The sequence below is a fragment of the Vicia villosa genome, unplaced genomic scaffold, assembly GCF_029867415.1.
Source record: "Vicia villosa cultivar HV-30 ecotype Madison, WI unplaced genomic scaffold, Vvil1.0 ctg.000600F_1_1, whole genome shotgun sequence".
Classification (NCBI taxonomy): domain Eukaryota; kingdom Viridiplantae; phylum Streptophyta; class Magnoliopsida; order Fabales; family Fabaceae; genus Vicia; species Vicia villosa.
Genome location: NW_026705274.1, coordinates 293,019 through 315,495, shown reverse-complemented (window position 1 = coordinate 315,495; position 22,477 = coordinate 293,019). Strand labels below are relative to the sequence as shown.

Here is a 22,477-nt window from a genome sequence, read left to right as displayed (position 1 = left end):
ATTTTGTGTAATCCTCAACAATAATTTTTCGATTACAGACTACACTGATTTGATAATTAATGAAAATATTTTATTTTATAATTATCAGTGAAGTATTTTAAAACTATTATGATTTTTTTATTTGATGTTTATATTTTCTAAATGAATCAATTTTATCTATTAAATGTTTTACTATTATTTGATTATTTCTTTCTATCGCAACTCCTTGTGTACATGAATTGAGTTGGATTGGATTTGGCCTAACCGGTTTAGACTTCCATGGATTGAATACACTGTTCAACCCGCAATTTCATTATCAAAACCAACTAGCTAAACTTGTTAAGGTAGTCGCAAGGTTGATCAGATTTATTGTGGTTGTCTGCAGCTTGTCATTAAGGACCAGCTAAACTTCTTGTGGTTGTCAACAAGGTTGATCGAACTTATTGTGGTTGTCTGTAGCTTGACAATAAGGATCAGCAGACTTGTTAGAACTAGTCGCAATGTTGATTGGACTTACTGTGATTCGTCTGTAATTTGTTTGGCTATAATGGATTTAGTCCTTATTGAGAAGGCAAAATCACCTTGGTGGATGGACTAGAGTAACTTCGTTAACACTGAACCAGAATAAAAATAATTGTGTTCATATTCACATGTTAGCTTTGTGTTTTGAGTTGCAAAAAGATTATATTTGGGGCAATCCAATTCAAACCCACTTTTTTGTATTTCACGCACCTTCAATTGGTATCAGAGCCTGATTCTGGTTTTATACACTTAACCTGTCAGATAAATATCCAAAATTCTTATGTAAAACATTATGGCAAATCCAACTCCACCACCAACAGTTATCAATGAAAGAGAATATTACAATGATAAACCTCAAATATTTGATGGAGAAAGATTTGATTACTGGAAGGATAGAATAGAAAGTTTCTTCCTTGTTTATGATGTTGATCTATGGGATATGGTAGTCGATGGCTACGTACATCCTGTTGATGCCAGAGGAAACAAGGTCGAAAAAAGAAGTATGAACGACCAACAAAAAGAGAATATAAGAGTCATCACAAAGCTAGAACCATTTGGTTGAATGTGATTTCTTATACAGAGTATGAAAAGATAACAAATAGAGACTCTACTAAGTCTATATTTGATTCTTTGAAAGTGACTCATGAAGGCAACACTCAAGTAAAGGAGACCAAGGCTCTTGCCTTGATTCAAAAATATGAAGCTTTCAAGATGAAGGATGATTAAACACTTGAGATCATGTTCTCAAGGTTTCGAACCTTGGTTGCAGGACTAGGAGTTCTGAACAAAGGTTACTCTACGTCAGATCACTTGAAGAAAATTATCAGAAGCTTGCCACCTAAATGGAGGTATATGGTAACTGCACTCAATCTTGCTAAGGATCTGAACAACACTTCTCTAGAAGAACTGGTGAGTTCTCTAAGAAGTCACGAGGTTGAGCTAGAACAGGATGAACCTTAAAAGAGAGGTTTGTCTCTGGTAGGTTTGTGCCTAAAGATAAAGGAAAAGAAAAAGAGAAATCTATTTTTAAACCTAAGGAAAAACCTTTGGCTAAATCTTCTCGTTTTAATACCTATAAATATGATTATACTCTTGCTAATTTTCTACCTCCTTATCCTTGTCTTTCTCTTTCTTAATCTTCTTCTCATGATTTTTCTCATGTTTCTCTAAGCAAGTGAGTTCTTTCACGTCTTCTTCGAGCTTGCCAAACAATGTAGTGAGGTCAAGTGTATTGAGATTATTAGCTTGCCAAACTGGATATGAGAATGTTTTGTGCTTTCCAATCATAACCCCACTTTTTATGATCATTGTCATCCCATTGTGCTTCCGGTTTAGGTACAATGACGCCATTACCATTGGTTATAGTAACATGAGTTGGATCATTCATAATGTCGTCCCACACACCCTTATCATATGAATTTATATGAATATGTATTACAAGCTTTCCAATAACCATAGTTTTCTTCGGTAAAAATAGGCGTTATATTGTACGCCCCTTTAGGTTTAGTAGCCATTATCTAATAAGTGTTTAAAGCACATAATGAACCAGAAATCTTGATTCCACGTGTTAGATTACGACAACTTATCTACATGGGTTGAATAGATCCCTAAATTTAAATTTCAGTTTTTAAAATATTTTGAAACCTTAAAAACTATGAAAGGCAGAAGTATCGTGTTTAGATCAAAAGTCGTCTAAACCAAAGCGGTTATTGGAACCTCATATATGCAGACAACCTTTAGTAAAGGATAACAATGATACAAAGATTAACCAATTAAATTCTTAATCAACCGTTCTAATGAAATCATCTACGCAACCAATTTCCAATGAAATTAATATAAAATCTCAAAGTGTCAAATTATCGAACATTTGGCGTGCGATCGATTTTTCAGATTTTCCTTTTAAGTTTGTTGATATCAAAATCCTCTTACAATCTATTTGATTGTAAGGCAATCAACAAACTAATAATGTTTTTAACAAAATAAAAGGAAAATTGTTACGAATCAATCACCCAATCAAAGTGTTTAACAAATTGATAATGAAAATTTAAATGCAAGAGATAAAGATATAGATAGAGAAAGAGGACACGAGGAGTTGTTTAGGTAGTTCACCGATCATCCTCGCTACAGCTATGTGCACCCCCAATTCAAATTTGGAATAGAGATATCAATCTTACTATGCAAAAAATTGTTTACATGAGATGTGAAGCAATCCAACTCTACAAACCTTATGTTTGATGTTGATTCTTGCACTTCTCTTCCCTTTATGTGAGTTTAATCAGGTCACTCAACAAACCAATTGATTCACTGTCACGCGCTACTCCTTTGCAGGAAACCACCATTCTTCAAAGATTTCACTCGGTCGAATCCAAATTGCAAGTTATTGTCCCCCAAGATTACCAATTGATTCACCGTCTCACGCTACTTCTTTGCAAGAACATCCTGTTCTTCAAAGCCTTTCACTCGATCGAATTCAATTGTGTAACTCTTATCTAAAACCCCCAAATCAATACCTTGATCTTGGAGTAAAACCCCTCACATTTTTTCCGATAAAACCCCCTATGATTCTCAATTCAATCTTAGGTCACAACCAACCTAAATTTAACGTTATCAAACAAGTCTTGATGGCACCCAAAGAATGAATGATTCTATGTATGTTGTTTATGTGTATGCATAGATGCAAGGTTGAAGATGATGATCAATATTAACATGTGTTTATAGTTTCGTCAAATCGGCAATGATGCATGTACGGTATATTTATAGTAGTGCAAGTTAGAGGCAAAAGGGAAACCTAGAAATGTGAAAAAGAATGCAAATTTTTCAAAATCATAGTAGCATGTGTCGACACATATAAGTCATGTGTCGACCTATGTAAATGCATGTGTTGACATGTATCAGATCATGTGTCGACACATTCAAACAGAAGCTATAGGATTTAAAACTGTAGTACATGTGTCGACCTGAAATACGTATGTTTTGACACATTATAGTAATTTTTAGTGCATAATGTATCGACCTAAAACTTAATATGTGTTGACACATACAGACAGAAGCCATGAACTTCATTATTGAAGTACATGTGTCGACCTGAAGCACGTATGTGTCAACACATGCACTTGTGTTTTGAGAAAAATTTGATTTTTGAAACATGCAACTGATTTTTAATATCTTGTAACTGATCTTTTATGTATGATACATTTTCTAAACATGTTCTAAGTGCATTCTAAGATCCCTATTGCAAAGGTACACATAACGACTCATATACAATTCAATGGAAATATCATGCAACTGAAAGTTTATGCAAGTTTGCATGTGATCTTGTGCTTTAGTTATCTTTATCTACTTAGGATTATTAGTTTGCAATATTAAGTATAAGTAGCTCTTAAAGTACTAAGATAATGAAGAGACACACGCACACGCTATAACTTTTTTAAACTTCATCTATTTTCAAAACCTTCTTAAAAATGGTTCAGACCAATGTGTAATCGACTATGGACGTTGGTTACACTACGCCAAATTTGGCTTATAACAGCACACCTACGAAAGCGCTTATGCCCAAAAGCGCTTTGGTAGGTTTGGGTAAAAACAAAATTAAAAATCACGCTAGAAAAGCGCTCTTATAGGGGGGGTAATGAAAGCGCTTTCTAAAAGCGCTCTTATAGGGGGTGGGTATGAAAGCGCTTTCTAAAAGCGCTCTTATAGGGGGTGGGTATGAAAGCGCTTTCTAAAAGCGCTCTTATAGGGGGTGGGTATGAAAGCGCTTTTGAAAGCGCTCTTATAGGGGGTGGGTACGAAAGCGCTTTTAGTAATAAAGCGCTGGTATAAAGGGGCATATGAAAGCGCTTCTGAAAAGCGCTCTGGTAGCCCTTTTTAAAATTTTCATAAAATTAAAACACGCTATTTTATTCAGAAACACAAAACATATCCGTACTCGTCTTCTTCTTCCTCGCTCACGTACTCTCTGCTTCCTCGCTCTCACTCCCTCCGCCGTGGTCTCAGCCACTCCTCCGTCCCTCCGTCGTCGTCTCACTCTCACTCCCAAACCAACTAGCCGCCGCTGCCGCCGCTGCTACGCCGTTCTGTGGGATTTTAGGGTTTTCTTGGTCAAAATCAACATCTTCTTGCTGCTTCTGTTCAGGTAAAGTCTTCCCACTATGTTGCTCACTCTTTGCTTTCCGATACACACTACCTATGAGTTTCTTTCATCGATTCTAAATTGTATAACTGTAATCAATGTTTCTGGGTTGGTCTTCCATATGAATTGCAGTGTTATAATTATAAGTTTCTGAATTTAGTCTTCCAAGTAGTTTTTTGTTCTAAATCCTAAGGCTGACACTGATATGTTGTATAATTGTATGGATATTTTTCTTCATTTCATAACTTCTACTAATTGTATGGATAATTTTGTTCTAACTTCTAAGGCTGACACTGATATGTTGTGTAATATTAACTCTTGTCTTCGCAAAATAGTAGTTTTCTAAAATTAAATTTGAATAGAAGCTTAAACCATCATTAGTCCATCATCTAAAGATTCAAATAGTAAATCTATTAATCTAGAATGAGAAGATGGTAATGTAAAAGAGAACACTCTTAAAGGAGTGTTCTTAAAGCATTATTTTAACGTAGTATCTAAATGAAAAGCTAGTAATGTCAACTGTTGAAGATATAATATTTAATGAAGATTTTAGATGAAAGGAGTGTTGTTTAATTGTCAATCATAATTAGTATGAAACTATAGTTATAGAGTCATAAGAGAGAGGCCAAACTAAGAATTTACATAAGTGTTACGAATTTGAGAATTCCGACAAGTCACGAATTAGAAAAGAAATTATGTCTTATAATTATGGCAAGGTGGGGTACATAAAAATAAATTACATGTTCCTCAAAAGTCACTATGCTTCTATTGCTTGCTTCTTCTTCTGGATACAGGCTCAACTCTCCATCACTCACATAAGTTAATTCTTCCGATTTCTCTAAATAACACGATATCACGATAGAGGACGGTTATTGTATTTTGAAAGTTAAAGAAGATGTTTGTGTTATTTAGCTAAATCTAAAGGGAGTTGAGTGTATTTTCCTCTTTATTTTGTTAGACATTAATGCTGCCCCGTTATGAAAATACATGCTAAATTGTTGTTTTCTCATGAGATATAATTGCTCCACCTTGATTTCTCCATTTGTATGACTCGACTATGATTTGTGGTTGCTTTCACGACGTTGTTTTGACATGCGTAGTTGCTGCCCTGGTTTCTAAGTAGTTGTTAAACTTTGATTTACCTTGCGGTACTATGTATCTAGAATTGCTATAACATCTGGGTGATGATTATTTTTCAGGGGATATTAAAGATTTTTTAAAAGAATATCACTAGAGACATCAAATTAGCTTACGGTGTGTGGTTCCAGAAGTTTCTGAATTTCTCTAAAGGTAATTAGTTATTCTTTTGCTAATATAAAAATGTATGTCAAAATAATATTAATCTATTCTTAATCATTGTAGTTTGTGCTACAGTTTGCATATAGTTCCTTCACTTTTATGATATTTGTATTTAACTGCATCGTGTGTGTGTTTAATTTTACAGTTACTTTGAAGTCTCCGGTTTCTACTTGTACAACGCCGATTCAAACCTACCCATCTCCCACATAAAGTCTAACTCAGGTTACTATCCCTTTCTTCTTGCTTATAGTTTGTTATTTTCTGTTTATAGTTTATTGTTTATGGTTCTATTTAATATCAATTTAGGGTCTGAATTTCGGAAAACCGACTTTTTTTTTGAGTCCGTGGGGACGTTTTACCATAGCCATGTAAATTTCGTTCAATTCCGACAACTTTCTTTTTTGACGCTTATTTTGATTTGTACCGATTTCATTTCCGATTTACTTGTATAGATTGTTAGCTTATTAATAGTGTACTAATGTGCTTTAGTTTGTTTGATACAGGTTCAATGGCTCCGGATAGAGATGCTCCACCTGAAAACTCACAAGGAAACTCACAAGAAAGAGATGCTCAAGAAAGAGATGCTCCGGATACAAATGCTCCACCTGATACTGAAGCAAAAGAAGTTGCACGAGGCATCACCATTATGAAGGGAATCATTCGACATAGAGACCAAGGATTAGTATACCGATTGGAATGGAATTCTGAAAATCAAGCAATTGGTCCTAATTCTGCAAAGTTGACAAGTTATATTGGTACAGTTGTTCGTATGCATATTCCGGTCTCCGTAGCTAAATGGAATCTGAAAAGTTTAGAGTTGGATGAGAAAAAAAAAGCGATTTGGGACGAGCTTCAGGTATATATCATATATGGGTAATTGTTGTTATTATCTTGACGATAAATTGTTTAAATTACTTATACTAACACACTATGCGTATGTTTTTTTGCAGAGGACTTTTGAGATACCAGATGATCGTAGAAGCTACATACTTAGTTTGGCCGGCAAAAGATATAGAGGGTGGAAGGCTTTTTTGACAAACACCTATCTTAAGGATAAAGATGGAAACTTTCTTGAAGAGGCACCGGGACGGCCAAAAAAGTATGAGATCTTCATTGGTGAAAAAGATTGGGCTGAGTTTGTAAAGCAAAGAGATGAAGCTTTTCGGAAAAGGAGTGTCACGAATAGTGCGAGAGCATCCAAACCCGTGTATCCATACAAAAAAGGGCGTTTGGGATATGCACGCTTAGAGGATAAAATTGTAAGTAAATAGAAATGCGTTTTAATTAATTGTCTAGATATGCATGTTTTATTTGACGATTTTATCATTTGTGTCAATGCATAGTTAGAGGAGACTAAAAGTGAGGAAACTTCACTTCCTGTACATGTGTTGTGGAAGGAAGCTCGTGTGGGCAAGAATCAAGTTGTCGATCCCGATGTTCAGAGAGTTTATACTGAATGTGTAAGTATAATATTGTGTCTTTATTTAAATCAAATGTTTTTTAATATATAAATGATTTTTTATCTCCACTAATAATTATTGAAATGTAAATGAATTACAGGAGACCTTGTCGCAATCGGTATCCACCGGTGAGGGGAGCGTACTTAGTAGAGCACTAGATGCTCCTGAGTATCTCGGCCGGGTGAGGGGTAAGGGTCATGGTGTGACTCCAACCTCTTTTTACAAGAGTCCTAGAAGAAGATCAAATCTTACCAATGAAGAAGTGTTGCAAAAGTTGCAGGAATTGCAAGCACAAGTCTCTGAATTGCAAAGAGATAAAGAGATGTATATGAGAGAAAAGTGCAACACTTCATCGGTGAAAGAAACTAGTGATAAGGCTAGTATCAACTGTCAAAGGAAATTTCCCGAGGTAATTATAAATTTTTTTTCCTTTTAAATTGTTCTATTTTATTAATGATAATGACTTTATATTTACTATTGGTTTAGGGCATTTCATCTTGCCAACTATACTTATCGGCACCGAATTATCGACTAGTTGGCAAGGGAAAAGTGCACAACACTTTGGGAGATTTACTTCACCATAGACCGCTCCCGGATGGACACCTGAAAGTATCGGTGGATGTTGTAGTAGATCATGATGCGATGCTACCGGTACCTGACATGGTCTCAGAGACGACATTGCTGCGAGATGCAATAGGATCATTTGTTGCATAGCCCTTGGAGCTCATTACCATTAGTGATGAGGTATATTGAAAACGATTATGAATCATTTAGTTTTCGAATGTCAATTCTAAACCTTTTATTAATTATTTTTTACATTTTAATTTTAGACTGCTCCTATAAAACCCGCAATTAAGGGTAAAGGGATTTTACAGGAGGAGGAGTCTGTTGCATCACTAAAAGAGGTACATTTTAAGTGTTAATATATAATCTGAATCTAAATCTGCATGATTTTATATTTTATCTAACTTATATGATTTGTAGGCATCCGCTCGGGAGTCACAACAAGTGACGCAGCAAGTTCGTAGCGTACCACCCACTGGTCCTCCGAAGCCAGCGGCAAAAAAAGGCGGTGCTTTTGTGCCTCGATACCGGTCGACGCTCGCAACAATGGTTGATATGTCCGATTTGAAGGATGGTGCTTTACGTGAAATCGATATGGATGAAAGTGTCTTCGGTATTGAATTCAAGTCACTTATTACAATTGATGACTTGGAAGAGATTTTTAGGCATGATCAACTAGGCGTCAGTAATATGCACTCATACATCCGGTAATATTCACTCATCCGATATATTATTTAATTAGTCCCACAATATAATTTATTTACACATTTCAATGAAAATAATCTAATGTTTATTATGTTTTTATTTAAGGTTGTTGTATGACAGAGTGTTGCGCGGGAATCCATTGTCTAACAGATTCCGTTTCGTGTCTTCCGCCCATTGCAGCGGAATGGCAATTGCTTCGGAACCGGAATCAGTTAGACAGCGCTTAGTCGATAGATTCATGTCCACCGGCAATACAGAAAGTCTGCATCTTTGGGCGTATAATACCCGACCAGTAGGGTTAGTTTCTCATTCTTTGTTCATCTAATCTCTGTTTCTTTTGTGTATAGCAAAATTTTCATATAACCTATTGTTTTAATTTATAGAGCACACTGGTTGCTGCTTGCTATCAACCCTATAAGGGAAGTCGTGTATTATCTGAATTCGGTAAATGGTGAATGGACCAATTATCCGGCTATGAAGGACATCGTTGATTTGTAAGTGGGATCGTTCTAAATATATATTCGTGTATATTTATATATGTACTTATTTGTGGGATTGATCTAAACATATGCTTTTATATATTTGTTAATTAGATCAATACAAGTGTTCCGAAGTCAACGGGACGCACAGGTATCCCGGACTAAATCTAACAACATTACTTGGATCCAAGTGCAGGTACATTATTTTTCACAATTTTGCTTATAATATTTATGCTACTTGATAAAACAAGACAACTATAGAATCTTATTTGTTTTTCTATGTAGTGTCCGCAACAGCGAAACAGTTACGATTGCGGATACTTTGTTTTGAGGTTTATGAAAGAAATCCTTCAGGCGAATCAATTAGAGATTCCGCTCACGGTATGAATTTATAACTTAAGATAATTTCATATAATTTATTACATTTAACTAAATATATCATTCATATTATGTTTTTGTTTTGTAGTACCTTGACGAATTCCGTGCTGCTGGGTACCCGAGACTTAAGTTGGAAGAAATAAAAGAGGATTTGTGTCAATTTTATATTAAGCAATTTTTCATGTAGGATTTGTGTCGATTTGAATTATAATATTATTGATGTTGTAATGATGTATATATATAATTTTGGATATTATAATGTTATATATTAGTATATATATTGTCTTACTGATGGCTGAAATAATATCGTCGAAAATAAATTACAGGTCGAAAATATTACAGGTTGAAAACATATTACAGGTCGAAAATATTACAGGTCGACTGGGAGGATTAAATTACAGGCTGCACATTAAAATACCTCATTTAGCAACGACAGCGCTTTTAAAAAGCGCTCTTAAATGTCCACCTACTAAAGCGCTTCTTAGTAAAAGCGCTGCCAAAGATTAATAAAAAAGCATAAAAAATAAAAAAAACGCAACATACGAAAGCGCTTTTGGAAAAGCGCTCTTATAGGGGGGCTATCAGAGCGTTTTTTCCAGAAAAAGCGCTCTCATAGGGGGGGCTATCAGAGCGCTTTGCTGGAAAAAGCGCTCTTAAAGGGGGGTCTACCAGAGCGCTTTTTCCAGGAAAGCGCTCTTAAAGGGGAGGCCTACCAGAGCGCTTTTTCCAGAAAAGCGCTCTTATAGGGGGGGTCTACCAGAGCGCTTTCAGAAGCGCTTTTGTTACCTACGCCAGCGCCAGCTTTTACAGCGCTTTTAAGCGCTTTAAAAGCCCAAAATAAGCGCTTATAAAGCCCCAGCGTGTTGTAGTGTTAATCGATAACAAAACAAAAATTTGGCCTATAATTTATTATGGGTGATATCTAGTTGATAATGGGGCGAAATCTCAATGTATAATTGCTTAAAGAAGCTCTCTAATTGATTAGGGTTCAGAGTCAGCAAAATCTTTCCTATTTTTCTAGGTCTAATCAATTAGAGGCATAGTCTAATCGATTAAAGTCATAGTCTAAATGATTATAGCTTAAATTTAATCGATTATGATCTGGGCCCGGCCAAAAATGTCTCATTTCTAGGCTAATTTTATTATTATTGAAATAAAATTTGTGTTCACTTCTAAAAACAAAAGAGATATGAAATATTAGTATTCCTCTTACTCCCATTCCCTTCTTAAAAACTTCTTATAAATTTAAAATTATTTTAGTGTTAGGAGAATGAAACACTTAATAAGATTTGTTCTTTGTGTGATTTTTTATTAATCTACTTTATTTATAATTGTAAATAAAGAGAGTGATATTCTCTTATAACTCTGATATAATTTATAAAAGTTGTAAATTACACCTAAATAAAAATTAGGTGCAAATAAGTTGTTCGTTGATCCTGCAATAAAATATATGTTGTTAGTGGAATTCTAAAGAAAAAATCTTTAAAGATTAAAATAGACTAAGTGATTTAAAGTTGAACCAGAATAATCTTTTATCTTATCTTTTTATAATTATGTTACTTAATCTTTCGTGCTCCATTTCTGTTTTTTTCTTCTTAAAATCAATTAAGTAATTGTATTTAAAGTTTTTTAAAAAAATTATCACATTTTAGATAATAGGTGTAAAATGTTAAAAATTAAATGTTTACTACTAACAAATCTTGGACAAAAAGATGTGTGACAACGTGTATGGTATAAAATTGAATAAAATAAAATTTAGTTCTTTTATGCTGCTAATAATTCCTTATCCATCCAGAGAATCATGCTATGTATGATAGATATATTGAGACAAGTATATAAAAAGCCAATCAAGAAGTTGCCTTTCTAAAATCTGCATGCAACCAGAAAAATGGGATCTGTACAGATCAACATGTTCAATAAGGTTATCAAAACATCACATGCAGCAAACACACACGTATGTGTCTAGTCCCACCATTTTTCTGACATCTCAATATTCAATCTTAAACTTTTTGCACTTCAATAATCATTCACGTTTCCATATGGAAAAGGATAATAACCTTAATTAACCTTATTTCTATTCTCTTTTACTCTTTCTTTTTTTGGTTACAATTTGATTTTTGTCTTTCAAGTAAACTTAACGTGATAAAACGCAAAGAAATTGAAAAAACAGCTTTCGTCTTGAAAGTCTTTATGAAAGTAAAGCTTCTTGAATTTTGATTCATATATAAGAATTGCTATAAAAAATTTATTATGATTGTGATAGTTAATCATTTTTATGATATGTAAATCTTCTTTGTGAACTTGCAAACATTTTAAAGTGGGAAAAAATAATATTAATTACCATAAACTCTTATAGAGATAGAGGGAGGTGGTCAAATTACATGAAATATTTGGATAATGTTATCCTAGTATTAGCATGTGTTGTGATACATATATAAATATTTTATATTTAAATATTATTTAATTATTATATTTTAATAATTATTATATAATTTTACATATTTATATTCATTGTTTATTTAATTAAGAGTTTTGATCGATTAAGCTATTAAATAAAGTTAAAAAATAAAGTTTATTGTAAAAAATAATTCATTGATAGGGTATGAGCTTAAATATGGGTGGACGTTAGGATAATTCATTTCAAAATAATGAGAATTTTGATTGATTATCACCTATATATAGACTATGGTTCACAATATATCGTACACAATAAAATTATTTTTTTCCCTATCTAAAGAGTGTTCAAGACATTAGTATTGGTTGAGAAAGACTCACAAGTCAACATGTATCAGTTATTTGTCTCTACACTTTTGCATTTCAGATCAATATCGAAAAATTTATTGTCATGGATACATTTATTTCCATAGTCTCATCTCTCATAGACTATCAAGTTGTAGATCCTATAATTATATGCATGACCATTGGTGTATTTTTTTTCTTCATCCAAAGCATGATTGATATCATGTATAGAGCATGTCTTGAATAATAATTGTTATTGAATTAATTCTAATAAATGGTATTAAAGTTTTTGGTTAAACCAAGGGTATGAGTTCTTAGAATGCTTTGTGGTCATTGAGTTGCAGTCACAAGTTCTGTTGTGTAGATTGGGATAGAGAAAAATGATGGAAAATTGGTTTATGACCTGTGGAAAATTCAAGTCAAAGATGTATTGATACAATCAGATTTACACAAGGTGTTGGTTAATGGTTAGTACATGAACACTGATTAACATTAATGCAAGTTCTATTATGAGATTATGTCAGTGGTTGAAGAGTTTTCTCTTAACTTGAAAGTTGCACCATAAGTTTTCAACATGGTTTTTTTATATGTAGAAATTCTTGAACTGGTTTATCTCCAAGTGAAGTATTTTTCTTATGGAGGAGTGTGATAGTTTTTAACTATGATTATCGGTGAAGACGGTGTAATAATTCTTTAAGTGATATAGGTTCGAGTGATGGAGCTCTTTATGATATAGTATGATAATTCTTTTGAACTATATTGTTCGGTGAAGACAATGGAAGTTGATGTATTATTTTCAATCAAAGTGGAGGTTGTTGGTGTTGGTTGAAAATATATATGTTGAAGAAGTTTTCATCCACTTAGTTTTCTAAAGGAAGAGGAAGTCCAGGACTATATAATGAATTCAAGTTCTTCATTGCAAGATGCACCAGTAGAATTTTTATATGATTAAGAATACATTTATTACTTATTGAGGATATTAGGATCTAGAATTTAGGACAATCAAGTCTAATTTCCAATCACCATTAAGAGATCATATCAATCACATTAAATGGCCTCTAATGAACTTTCGTGTAAGACAGAGAAGAGCGGAAGAGGAGAAAATATTCACAATTCATGATATTATTTAACTACGGAATTATTGGTCTTCACTGGTAGAATTATCATTTGTATCCTACGGGTACATTTAGAGCCCTCTGATTATTCATCAAAACTTAGTAAGACTCTAAATCTCTCTAGAATATCTTCTAAAGCTTGAGTAGGACTCTAGAGCCCTTAGGAGTATTTATCATAACCTCAAAGGACTCTAAAGCCCTATGGGGCATCTTCCAGAACCTTAGTAGGGTACTATAGTCCCATGGATTATTACTCAGAACCTTAGTAGGACTTTAAAACCCTCTGAGATATCTTCCAGGACCTTAGTATGACTTTGGAGCCTAGTGGAGTACTTATAAAAATCTTAGTAAGACTCTAAAGTCCTTTGGAATTTCTTTCAGAACCTTAGTAGGACTCTAAAGTCCTTCGAGGTATTTATCATAAATTTAGTAGGATTCTAGTAAGACTTTGGAGCCCTGTAGGGTATATACCATAACCTTAGTAGGGCTTGGAATCCCTCTGGAGTATTTATCAGAATCTTAGTAATGTTGTGAAGCTCTAAATAAATTTAAATTAAAGTTTAAAAACAATTATTAAAAACGTTTGAATAAACAGCGGAAATTCAAAGTAAAGAAATTTAGTGAAAAATAAAATAGATAAAGGAAGAGAGAACAACACTGGAAGTTTGAAGAGGTTCGGTCTTAAAGAAGTGGCTCACTCCTCTCCCCAAGAACTGATATTGAGAGTATACACTGATGCTTGAGAATTTTCATAATATTAAGCTCACAATCCCTCTTATATACAAGGAAATGAAGTTTCGGGATAACTTCCCATCAAACAGTGAATTAAGGAACGAAACTGTTAGTCTTCAATCCAAACAATGAACAGAACTTCTAGCGGTTAGTCTCTAAGTCAAACTGAGATTTTGCATGGGCTGATCTCGAACCAAGATGGAGTTTTGGGTTGGATATCCTCTTAACCAAACCGAGGTTTTACATTGGATGACCACAGACCAAACCAATATTTTTATCGGGGTGATCTCAAACCTACTGAGCTTTTACGTAGGCTGAACTCAGAAAGTGAGTGAGATTTTAAATAGGTTGGTCTCGAAATGATAGAAATTTTGACTGGGCTAAGTTCAAAAGCTGGTGTGAATACTTCTTTATGGTTACTCTTCAAGAATCCAAAAGAGGGTTTTTCTTCAATTAAGGAACTCGTGAACTAAACAAAGACTTATTCTAATCCCTAAAAGAGTTTCACTCTGGTTTAGCTCCAAAAAAATCACTTCCTACGAAAGAATAATTTACTCAAGAGAAAAATAACTCTTGGTAAATTTACAATAAAAACATCACCCAGAACATATTCCTCCCTTAAACTCATGAACACTCTCAAAGCACCATGGCTAAAATATGTGAAAAAGTAGAAACGGTTTAAAGAAGGTAAGATAGAAATGAAAAGTGAAGTTTTTCGCGTTTTCTGGATGATTTGAAATGATAGAGAATTTTTTCATGTTTTCAAGTGTTGTAGCTTTAGTAAGTACTTGACTTCATGTGATGTTAACATCAAAACCACTTTAAGCGTTGTTACAACTTTAGGTGTTGTCATCATCAAAATCATATTATCATCACAACTAAGTTGTTGCTTATAGAGTCTTGTTATCCATGAGATTTATTATCTTGGATCACTTCTTGATTATACCTACAAGTACATGGTTACATAAGGGGGACTTAAATAGTGCGATAAGGAGCATTAATCAAGGTAGTAGGTCGCACTCTAGGGAGAAATATCGAGAGCTCGCCCAAAGTATCAAAGGCTCTCCCGAACTATCGTACGCCCGCCAAAGTATCAAGAGCTCGTCTGAAGTATCGTGAGCACGTCCAAGACTATCAAAACTTGTCTCGTGTTCATAATCCACATGTCATATTGGGATCATATAAACTCGTTTCATGTATTAGATCGGTCTTCATGACCCATAACCAATGCAGAGGAATGTTAAAAAAAATTAGGTAACCAACAGACGTTAACAAGACATGGTTGAAGAAAACACTTCTCCCTTACACGGCTCATGCTTGAGGGGTTCTGTATATGTTCGGATTTTCGATAGGTCTTAGGAAAGCATTTCCCCCCGATACGCTCATGCTAGAAAAACTTTGTACTAGTTTTTGATAGCCTTAGAAAAATACTTTACCTTTACATAACTCATACTTAAGAGAGTGTGTACATTTCGAATTTTTGATAAAACTTAAAAGCATTTTGCTCTAATTTTTTATAAACCTTAAAAGCATTTTGCTCTTATACATATTGTATACATTTTAGTCCTTTTGGAAGGCATTAGTGTTTATATTATAGAGCATATGACTCATGACTCGAGTATTGGAAGGCTTAAGTGTTTATATTATAGAGCATATGAGTATTCAATTCTTCAATACGATAGAGATTAATAATCTCAAAACATTAGTAAAAGAACTTAGTTAGAAAAATACTCTGTGTTTATATTATCCTGAATTTTTATCTACCCAATTTAAAAAATTGAGTAAGATTACATTAATTTGAATAATCATTAATAATGTTGGTTAAGACCAAAACTAATATAAGACATTATTTTTTTAATATTTACTATAAATATATTTAGATAAATGAATTAAAAACCAAACAAACACTTCGGGCCTTCAAAACCCTACGAAGTCCCTATCCATAGAATAAAGTCATCAAACTAAGTTCTGATGGTTAACTTAATTTGCTTCTGAAAGCAATGTATTTTTTGCATCCATATCTCAGTGGCTTTTAGAGGTTACATAGAGCTCTTTTGATACTTCACTTAATGACAATTTAACAGGTTTATTATGTCTTCTAAATTTGGTTTATGACTTTTGGAAGCTCTGTTAGGTCATTTTTCCATTTTTCATCTTATATTATATTTTCTTTATTTCCTAATCTAAATAAGTTAAGATTTTGATTGATGAAGACTCTCTAAACTCCTCATTTTATTTTACTAATAGTATATTGTGACTACAATTATGAAGTTAAAATAAATTAATAAATAAAGCTTAGTAGCATTATTGAAGTCATTGAAGATATATTATGTATAATTTTCAGAAGTTTGTTTCTTAACATCAAGTACGTAAGCCATGAACTACTCTCATGCTTGGATTAAATATCTCTGTTTTAATGTTTAATTAATATACCGTTGAAGTTAATAAGTTAGTCAACAATGTTATGTTTGCTTTGCTTATAAGTTATAAGTGACTTAGTGCGAGTTTAGATTTACATTAAGCTTGATAAGTTTTATAAAAATTATAGAGTTTAATATTGATAAAATAAAAATAATTCACCATGATCTAGACAAATTTGCTTATACATGCTTTTAAAAAATTGAACCACTTTCTTTTTTAATAAAAAAGAAAAATACAATAAAAAAATTTTAAAAAAAACTCGTGTGATCGATCCAATCAAGACATAATATCAATAAATTATTTGTTGAATCAATGGGAGATAGGTTGAACCGGATGAATATTGATTACTTATTATTTTTAACCATTAAATTGAGAAGAATTAATGGTCTAGATTTTAACTAAGTTATAATAACTTAGTCCTTGAATAAATATAATCCTCTCATCATATTATAATATTATCATTTATTTGAAAAAATTATATAAATAGTATTTTACTTTAATTTCTATCATTATAATATTATTAAAATAAAATTATATTAATAATAAATATTAATTTATTCTCTACAAAATACTTTTTCAAAAATTATGAATTTTGTTCTATTTTTTCTTTCTATTCTCGTCTTTTCAAAATGCTTCATTTCCCTAACCATCAATCTTTCAAATAGAGTTTGGTATATAGAATATCAACAAGTTATAGGAGTTATATGTAAGCTACGCCAACAGTTGATGCTTGTGACAAATTTGACCCTCTTAATTTTCATAATCACATATCATTAAAACAGAGTAAAAGACATAAAATATCATAACACTGTTCAGAACTATAGAAAACATGACAATTAACATTATTAATAACATGTGCCAAATATTCTAAAGACGATATGATTCATATCACTTATCAATCTATTTTAAAAGTATACCCTATAATTATGTTGTTGTGTCATCCTGCCTAACTCAATGATTTTCGACTAGGTCAAACCCCTTGAAAATACGAATCATTCTATAATTTTTATATTTTAATTATTATGTATTTTTTATGGTTATGCATTTTCATCATATTTATATATTTCTTTCTTACGGTTTTGTATTTCTAATTGTTTCTAAATTATAATAAAATTGATTAAACTAAATTTATTATATTATTTTGACATATTTATATAATTAATTAAATAAATAACTTAATTAGCAAAAATGAGTGTAATCATGACAACATCTTAAATTATGCCACTACGTAAAAAAAAATGAGACAAATGAGTGAGTTTTTCTCGGAATATGTTTAGATTTCATAAAATAAACAGAATAAAATTAAAATAAACTGAAAAAATGAACGGAATGAAACCGAGATGAATAAAATGAAGATTTCATCCATCATTCGAGTATTTTAGGATGTAACGAGGCAAATTCTCACTTCCACCTGAATGGGGAAGAAAATAATGATAAGTGATAAAATAGAAAAAAATCAATATCACTCACTTCCACTCCCACTCTCTTCCATCCGATTTTAATTGATCCAAATAATAGAACTTTTTTTCCATATCTTCCCATCACCTTCCATTAATTCAAAACCTCCCATTAATTCAAATACGCTCCCCAAGTCGGGGGCAGAGTAATTCAAATACGCTCCCCAAGTCGGGGGCAGAGCAGGAGTTTATGTCCGTTCCATTCAATACTTCTTCCCAAATTCGGCCCAATGTATATATTTTTAAGATGTTTTATACACATTAGTCAGATTTTTTAGATATTAATAATTTTGAATCACTGAGCCAAAAAATATATATTTAAAATCATTACCTAGTTAGGATCATTGTCCAAATCCATAAACTCAACACTTTTAAGGACCGTATTTTGGTGGCAAAAATAGAAACATCCATATAAAATTTAAAACTATAACTAATGCTCTTTTCTGTGCCATGCTAACATAAATTAAAATTTGGCATCCTCCCTAAACTGTCTGAAGTAGCAAACTCGAGGAACTCATCCGTATATATCTAATGATCTACCTAACTGCCGGTTTCTGCTGGCGTTGGCCCTTTCCGCGACCTGTTCCTTTTCCTGCTTCTCTTCACTGTGCTATCTCCTTTCGTTTCCTACATAGGAATCAATGAACGTTTAACAAATCAGTAAAAATCAAATATAAAGTTAACATCCATGTGTTTTCAAGTTCAAATTGAAGAAACATTTAAATTTTGCTACTCATCCTACCTTCAAAGTATTGTTTTGATTTTCACGGCTTTTCTTCTTCTTGCACGATAGTGGGTTTGGAGCCTGCCAAGTTCACAGTAATATATCATCAAAGAGTGACACACAACAATAACTGTTAGAAACATACACAAATGACTTCAAGTCAACATTTTCCTATCAAATGCATCACAAATACAGAGAAATTAGTTTGTGGCAAAATTTTAAAAAGTTTGTATAACCATTTAACTGTCAATTCATTGCTGACATTTTGTTTTACCAAAAGAAAACTTTTGTCAATTGGTTTACAATCACTTCCTTGGGGTAGTGCCAGCTATAAGCCTATATATTAGTTAGCAATCACTTCCATGTGGTAGTACCACTATCAGCCACAACAAAATGCTAAGCTATAAGCATATATATTAGATACGAAAATATAAAATCAAACGAGATAAAAGCTATGACAAAAAATAAAGTATAACCTTTGCTCTTTTTCTCTTGAACTGAGGTTTATCCTTGATGCCAATCTGGTTCCTTGAAGTAATACTTCTTTTTATTGCCTGTGCACTTGCAATTGGATCTCCTGAATCCTTGTTTTCCATTATTTCAGTATTGGAATTATTGTCTTCCCCACCAGCCAATTTCTTCTTTGCCATATCTCTAAATATCTGGTATTCTATGTCGGTCATATGCATCCGTCTTTCTTCCAAAGTTTTGACATATTCCTTCTGAACTGCCGATGGAGATTCAAGGAAAAGAGCATTTCTGAGACCATATATGAGAGGAACACCAGGTATCTGCAACAAGCAGGTAAAGAAGACTAAACATATGAACAACGATACAATTCTACACAAGTCAACATATTTTAGACAAAGTCACTGGAACAGAAAAAACAGTTTAGACAACTACTAACATTTTTATCGTGTTTACAAAGAGACAGTGGCAATATCTAATTGTTGCAATTAACATTACAAAAAAAAATTCCAACCTCTTGCAACTTCTTCCGTAGGTCAGCATCTTGACTAGCAACAAAGAAATGCTCAGAATTGTTTTCGCCAACAACCTCCATGATGCATAGTTCACCCCTCACACATTTTTCATGCTCGCATCTGCATATTAAAGTTTAGATCAAACTACAAAACCATCACCGAAGCATTACTTGTGCACTGATAGAATATTAGATACTGATGATTACGACTTTCAAAAGTTAAAATAGAACTTCAAATATTCACATTAGAGAGCCTTTTAGGATTCCATTTCAGTCAGTCATAAAAGTTATTCAACTTGGGGATCTCACTGACCTTGAGAATCTCAAGGTCAGTTCTATATGCATTTAGGTCTATAAATATTAATTATCAACATAATTATAACAATACTCAAAGTTTATACTTTCAAGGGACAAAAATGGTGTTCTAAGTTCTAAGAGGTCATCCTATTAATGTTGGTTCCGAAAAGAATCCTGCCTAGTCCAGGTTCTGAAAGGTTGTAACTAATATGGCAAAGAGATAAGGCATTGAATGAGGAAGTTATTTATCTTTTGCCTTTAGACAATTCAAGCAATTTGGGTGATCCACAATAACTTCTTGACTTGTTGGAATAGCTGATTAATCAATTGAGTAAGACCTAAAGGTGGATTTCTTACCACATAACAACAATAGGGGAAGAAGAAAAAATAGAACAAGAACTACAGATGTTAGCAACAACAATAAATGAAAAACCTAAAGGATTTAAACGGCTAAGTTAGATTTTTTCAAAGTTGTTTCTTAGTTGAGGCAAATGGAGGTGTTTCTTTATCGGACTGAATTCGTAGGGTCTATTTTCTCCAATTTTTGACTTATCAACCTAACCCAGTGTTGCCAATGGTGGAATATGGGGCAGGACAAAAATCCATCATATTAAGACACCATTGCAGCCTATAGTACCTCCATGGATGGCATTCCTTCAAAAAAAATCTACGGAGGTTGTCAAAAACTCCGCCATGCCATTGCTCCTTGGCAAGTGCCCACTAATTAACAACACTAATCTAACCTGTTATCTAACCTTCCAAAACCACAATACCCAAACACGCTAACCGATATGTTTGGAGCCAACCAATTTGACCCCTGTATTAAAGAAAATTTGCATACATTCATTCACATATGAAGGCTTTCAGCCTACCGAATACTGGATCACTCATCATGCAAATCTATCATAGCGACCGAAGAAAATTTTGTAAACGAATTCATTTAAAAGCATGTGTGCTACTACAGGATGCACATGTATTTAGAAAGACAGAAAATTGTTTAACCTTGCAATTATAAGATTCCGAGCTGCCTCAAGAGCCTCCGAATACGATTTACCAAGCCGTTTCAACTCAGCTACAACACATCTACATCACCTCAATCAAAAACCCAAATCAACAACAAGAAAAAATTAAGATACAAAAACCAAAAAAATAACCAAAAGAAAGACCTTGTTGTGTAGAGCTTGACCGTAGAACTAAGAATATTGGCAAGAGCCCTATCAGCAGGGGTTATACGATTGTCAATAAGGTGATGCACAAATGTTCCGTCACACAGAACTTTGTAAGGCTTATGGAAACCAAAACATGCAGTGAAAAACGTCAAAGTCTTCCTGTGTCTACTTTGCTTCTTAATCTTCATCTAATAATTGGAAAAAAAATAAGTATAAATTAAAAAATTGGAAAACCCTAAATTTGCAGATTCATGTTCAATGGAAGATCAACTTCTTCTATAAACTCGAAATTCAGATTCTAGAGCGAAAAGTAATGTAAAAGTACCTATGCTGTGAATGACGGTGCTGAGAGGAGATTCGGTACGACGGTGCGTTTTCTATATCGGTATTTAGCGGTGGCCGACGACTGACGCCGGTTGCGATGGCGGCATGTTGAGTTCAGTTCGATTTCAATCCTAATTCGTTTTGATACAAGCGTGGAGTATGATGGGCCTCGTCAAGAGTAAGTGGACTGGGCTTGCGATTAGAATCCCACGAAAATTTTACCTTTTACCCCTTTACTCTTACACTTTTTTGGTTTATAACCACCGATTTAGTCTCGTTCGGGGTCACTGACATCAAGTAGTTCTAATTCCCTCCCGATTCTAGTCCGTTTTACTCTTACACTTTACCCCTACAAAAACACAAACAAAAAATTGTTTTATCTCTTTCTCATTCAACTTTTTATATCTATTTTTTACCCTACCTTGCAATCTATCTAGACGAATTCACCCCCACATAGTTTTTTATATATAAATTGACATAAACCAAAAAGTCACAAGTTCGGCCTCATATATGAAAACTTGGACGGGGACAAATAATAATACGTAAAGGTGTCATCCTACCTAAAAAGGAAAGTCGAACACCTCCACGTCACAACTCTGCCAATAACAACCCCCTTATACGTCCTCGCTCATTATGTAGAGTTATCAATTATTCTCCATAATATATAACATATAATAAATGATGAATATGTTACCCTTATTACATTTACACTCATATACTGAATCTTAATTTCTAGCACCTTATTAGTAAGATCCCTACCAAGTTCGACAAGGACATTTGTCGCCTACACACTCACAGTAAGGCTGGGTAAAATAGTCTTTCATCCACATAACCATTTATCCAACAAACAAGATGGCATAATCAATATCGCTACTGAAAGAAAGTGGTGCATTGGTTATAATTCATAATATTATGGAAAATTTGAGGCGACAAAAGACAACAGTAACCAGTCTATTCAATGTCCTTCGTGGTAGCTTTGACATCTTAAAGGAATATCTA

The 22,477-nt window shown here is 33.3% G+C and overlaps 2 protein-coding genes across 2 annotated transcripts; one reads left to right on the top strand and one right to left on the bottom strand.

Annotated features, from left to right (window-relative positions):
- The first annotated feature begins 8,771 nt into the window (after positions 1-8,771).
- LOC131629715 (uncharacterized) lies at positions 8,772-9,716 on the top strand. Its single transcript, XM_058900497.1, has 5 exons — positions 8,772-8,958; positions 9,045-9,155; positions 9,255-9,336; positions 9,426-9,521; positions 9,607-9,716. The coding sequence occupies exons 1-5, from the start codon at positions 8,846-8,848 to the stop codon at positions 9,703-9,705; spliced, it is 501 nt and encodes a 166-aa protein (XP_058756480.1). The 5' UTR covers positions 8,772-8,845; the 3' UTR covers positions 9,706-9,716.
- An 8,565-nt stretch (positions 9,717-18,281) lies between these two features.
- On the bottom strand, positions 18,282-21,661 carry LOC131629703 (uncharacterized). The gene is made up of 7 exons (XM_058900483.1): positions 21,480-21,661; positions 21,152-21,342; positions 20,988-21,068; positions 19,689-19,809; positions 19,183-19,497; positions 18,725-18,787; positions 18,282-18,609 (listed from the first exon to the last, which is right to left on the bottom strand). Exons 2-7 carry the CDS (start codon positions 21,340-21,342, stop codon positions 18,523-18,525), a joined length of 858 nt encoding a protein of 285 aa, XP_058756466.1. The 5' UTR covers positions 21,480-21,661; the 3' UTR covers positions 18,282-18,522.
- Between the last annotated feature and the right edge of the window lie 816 nt (positions 21,662-22,477).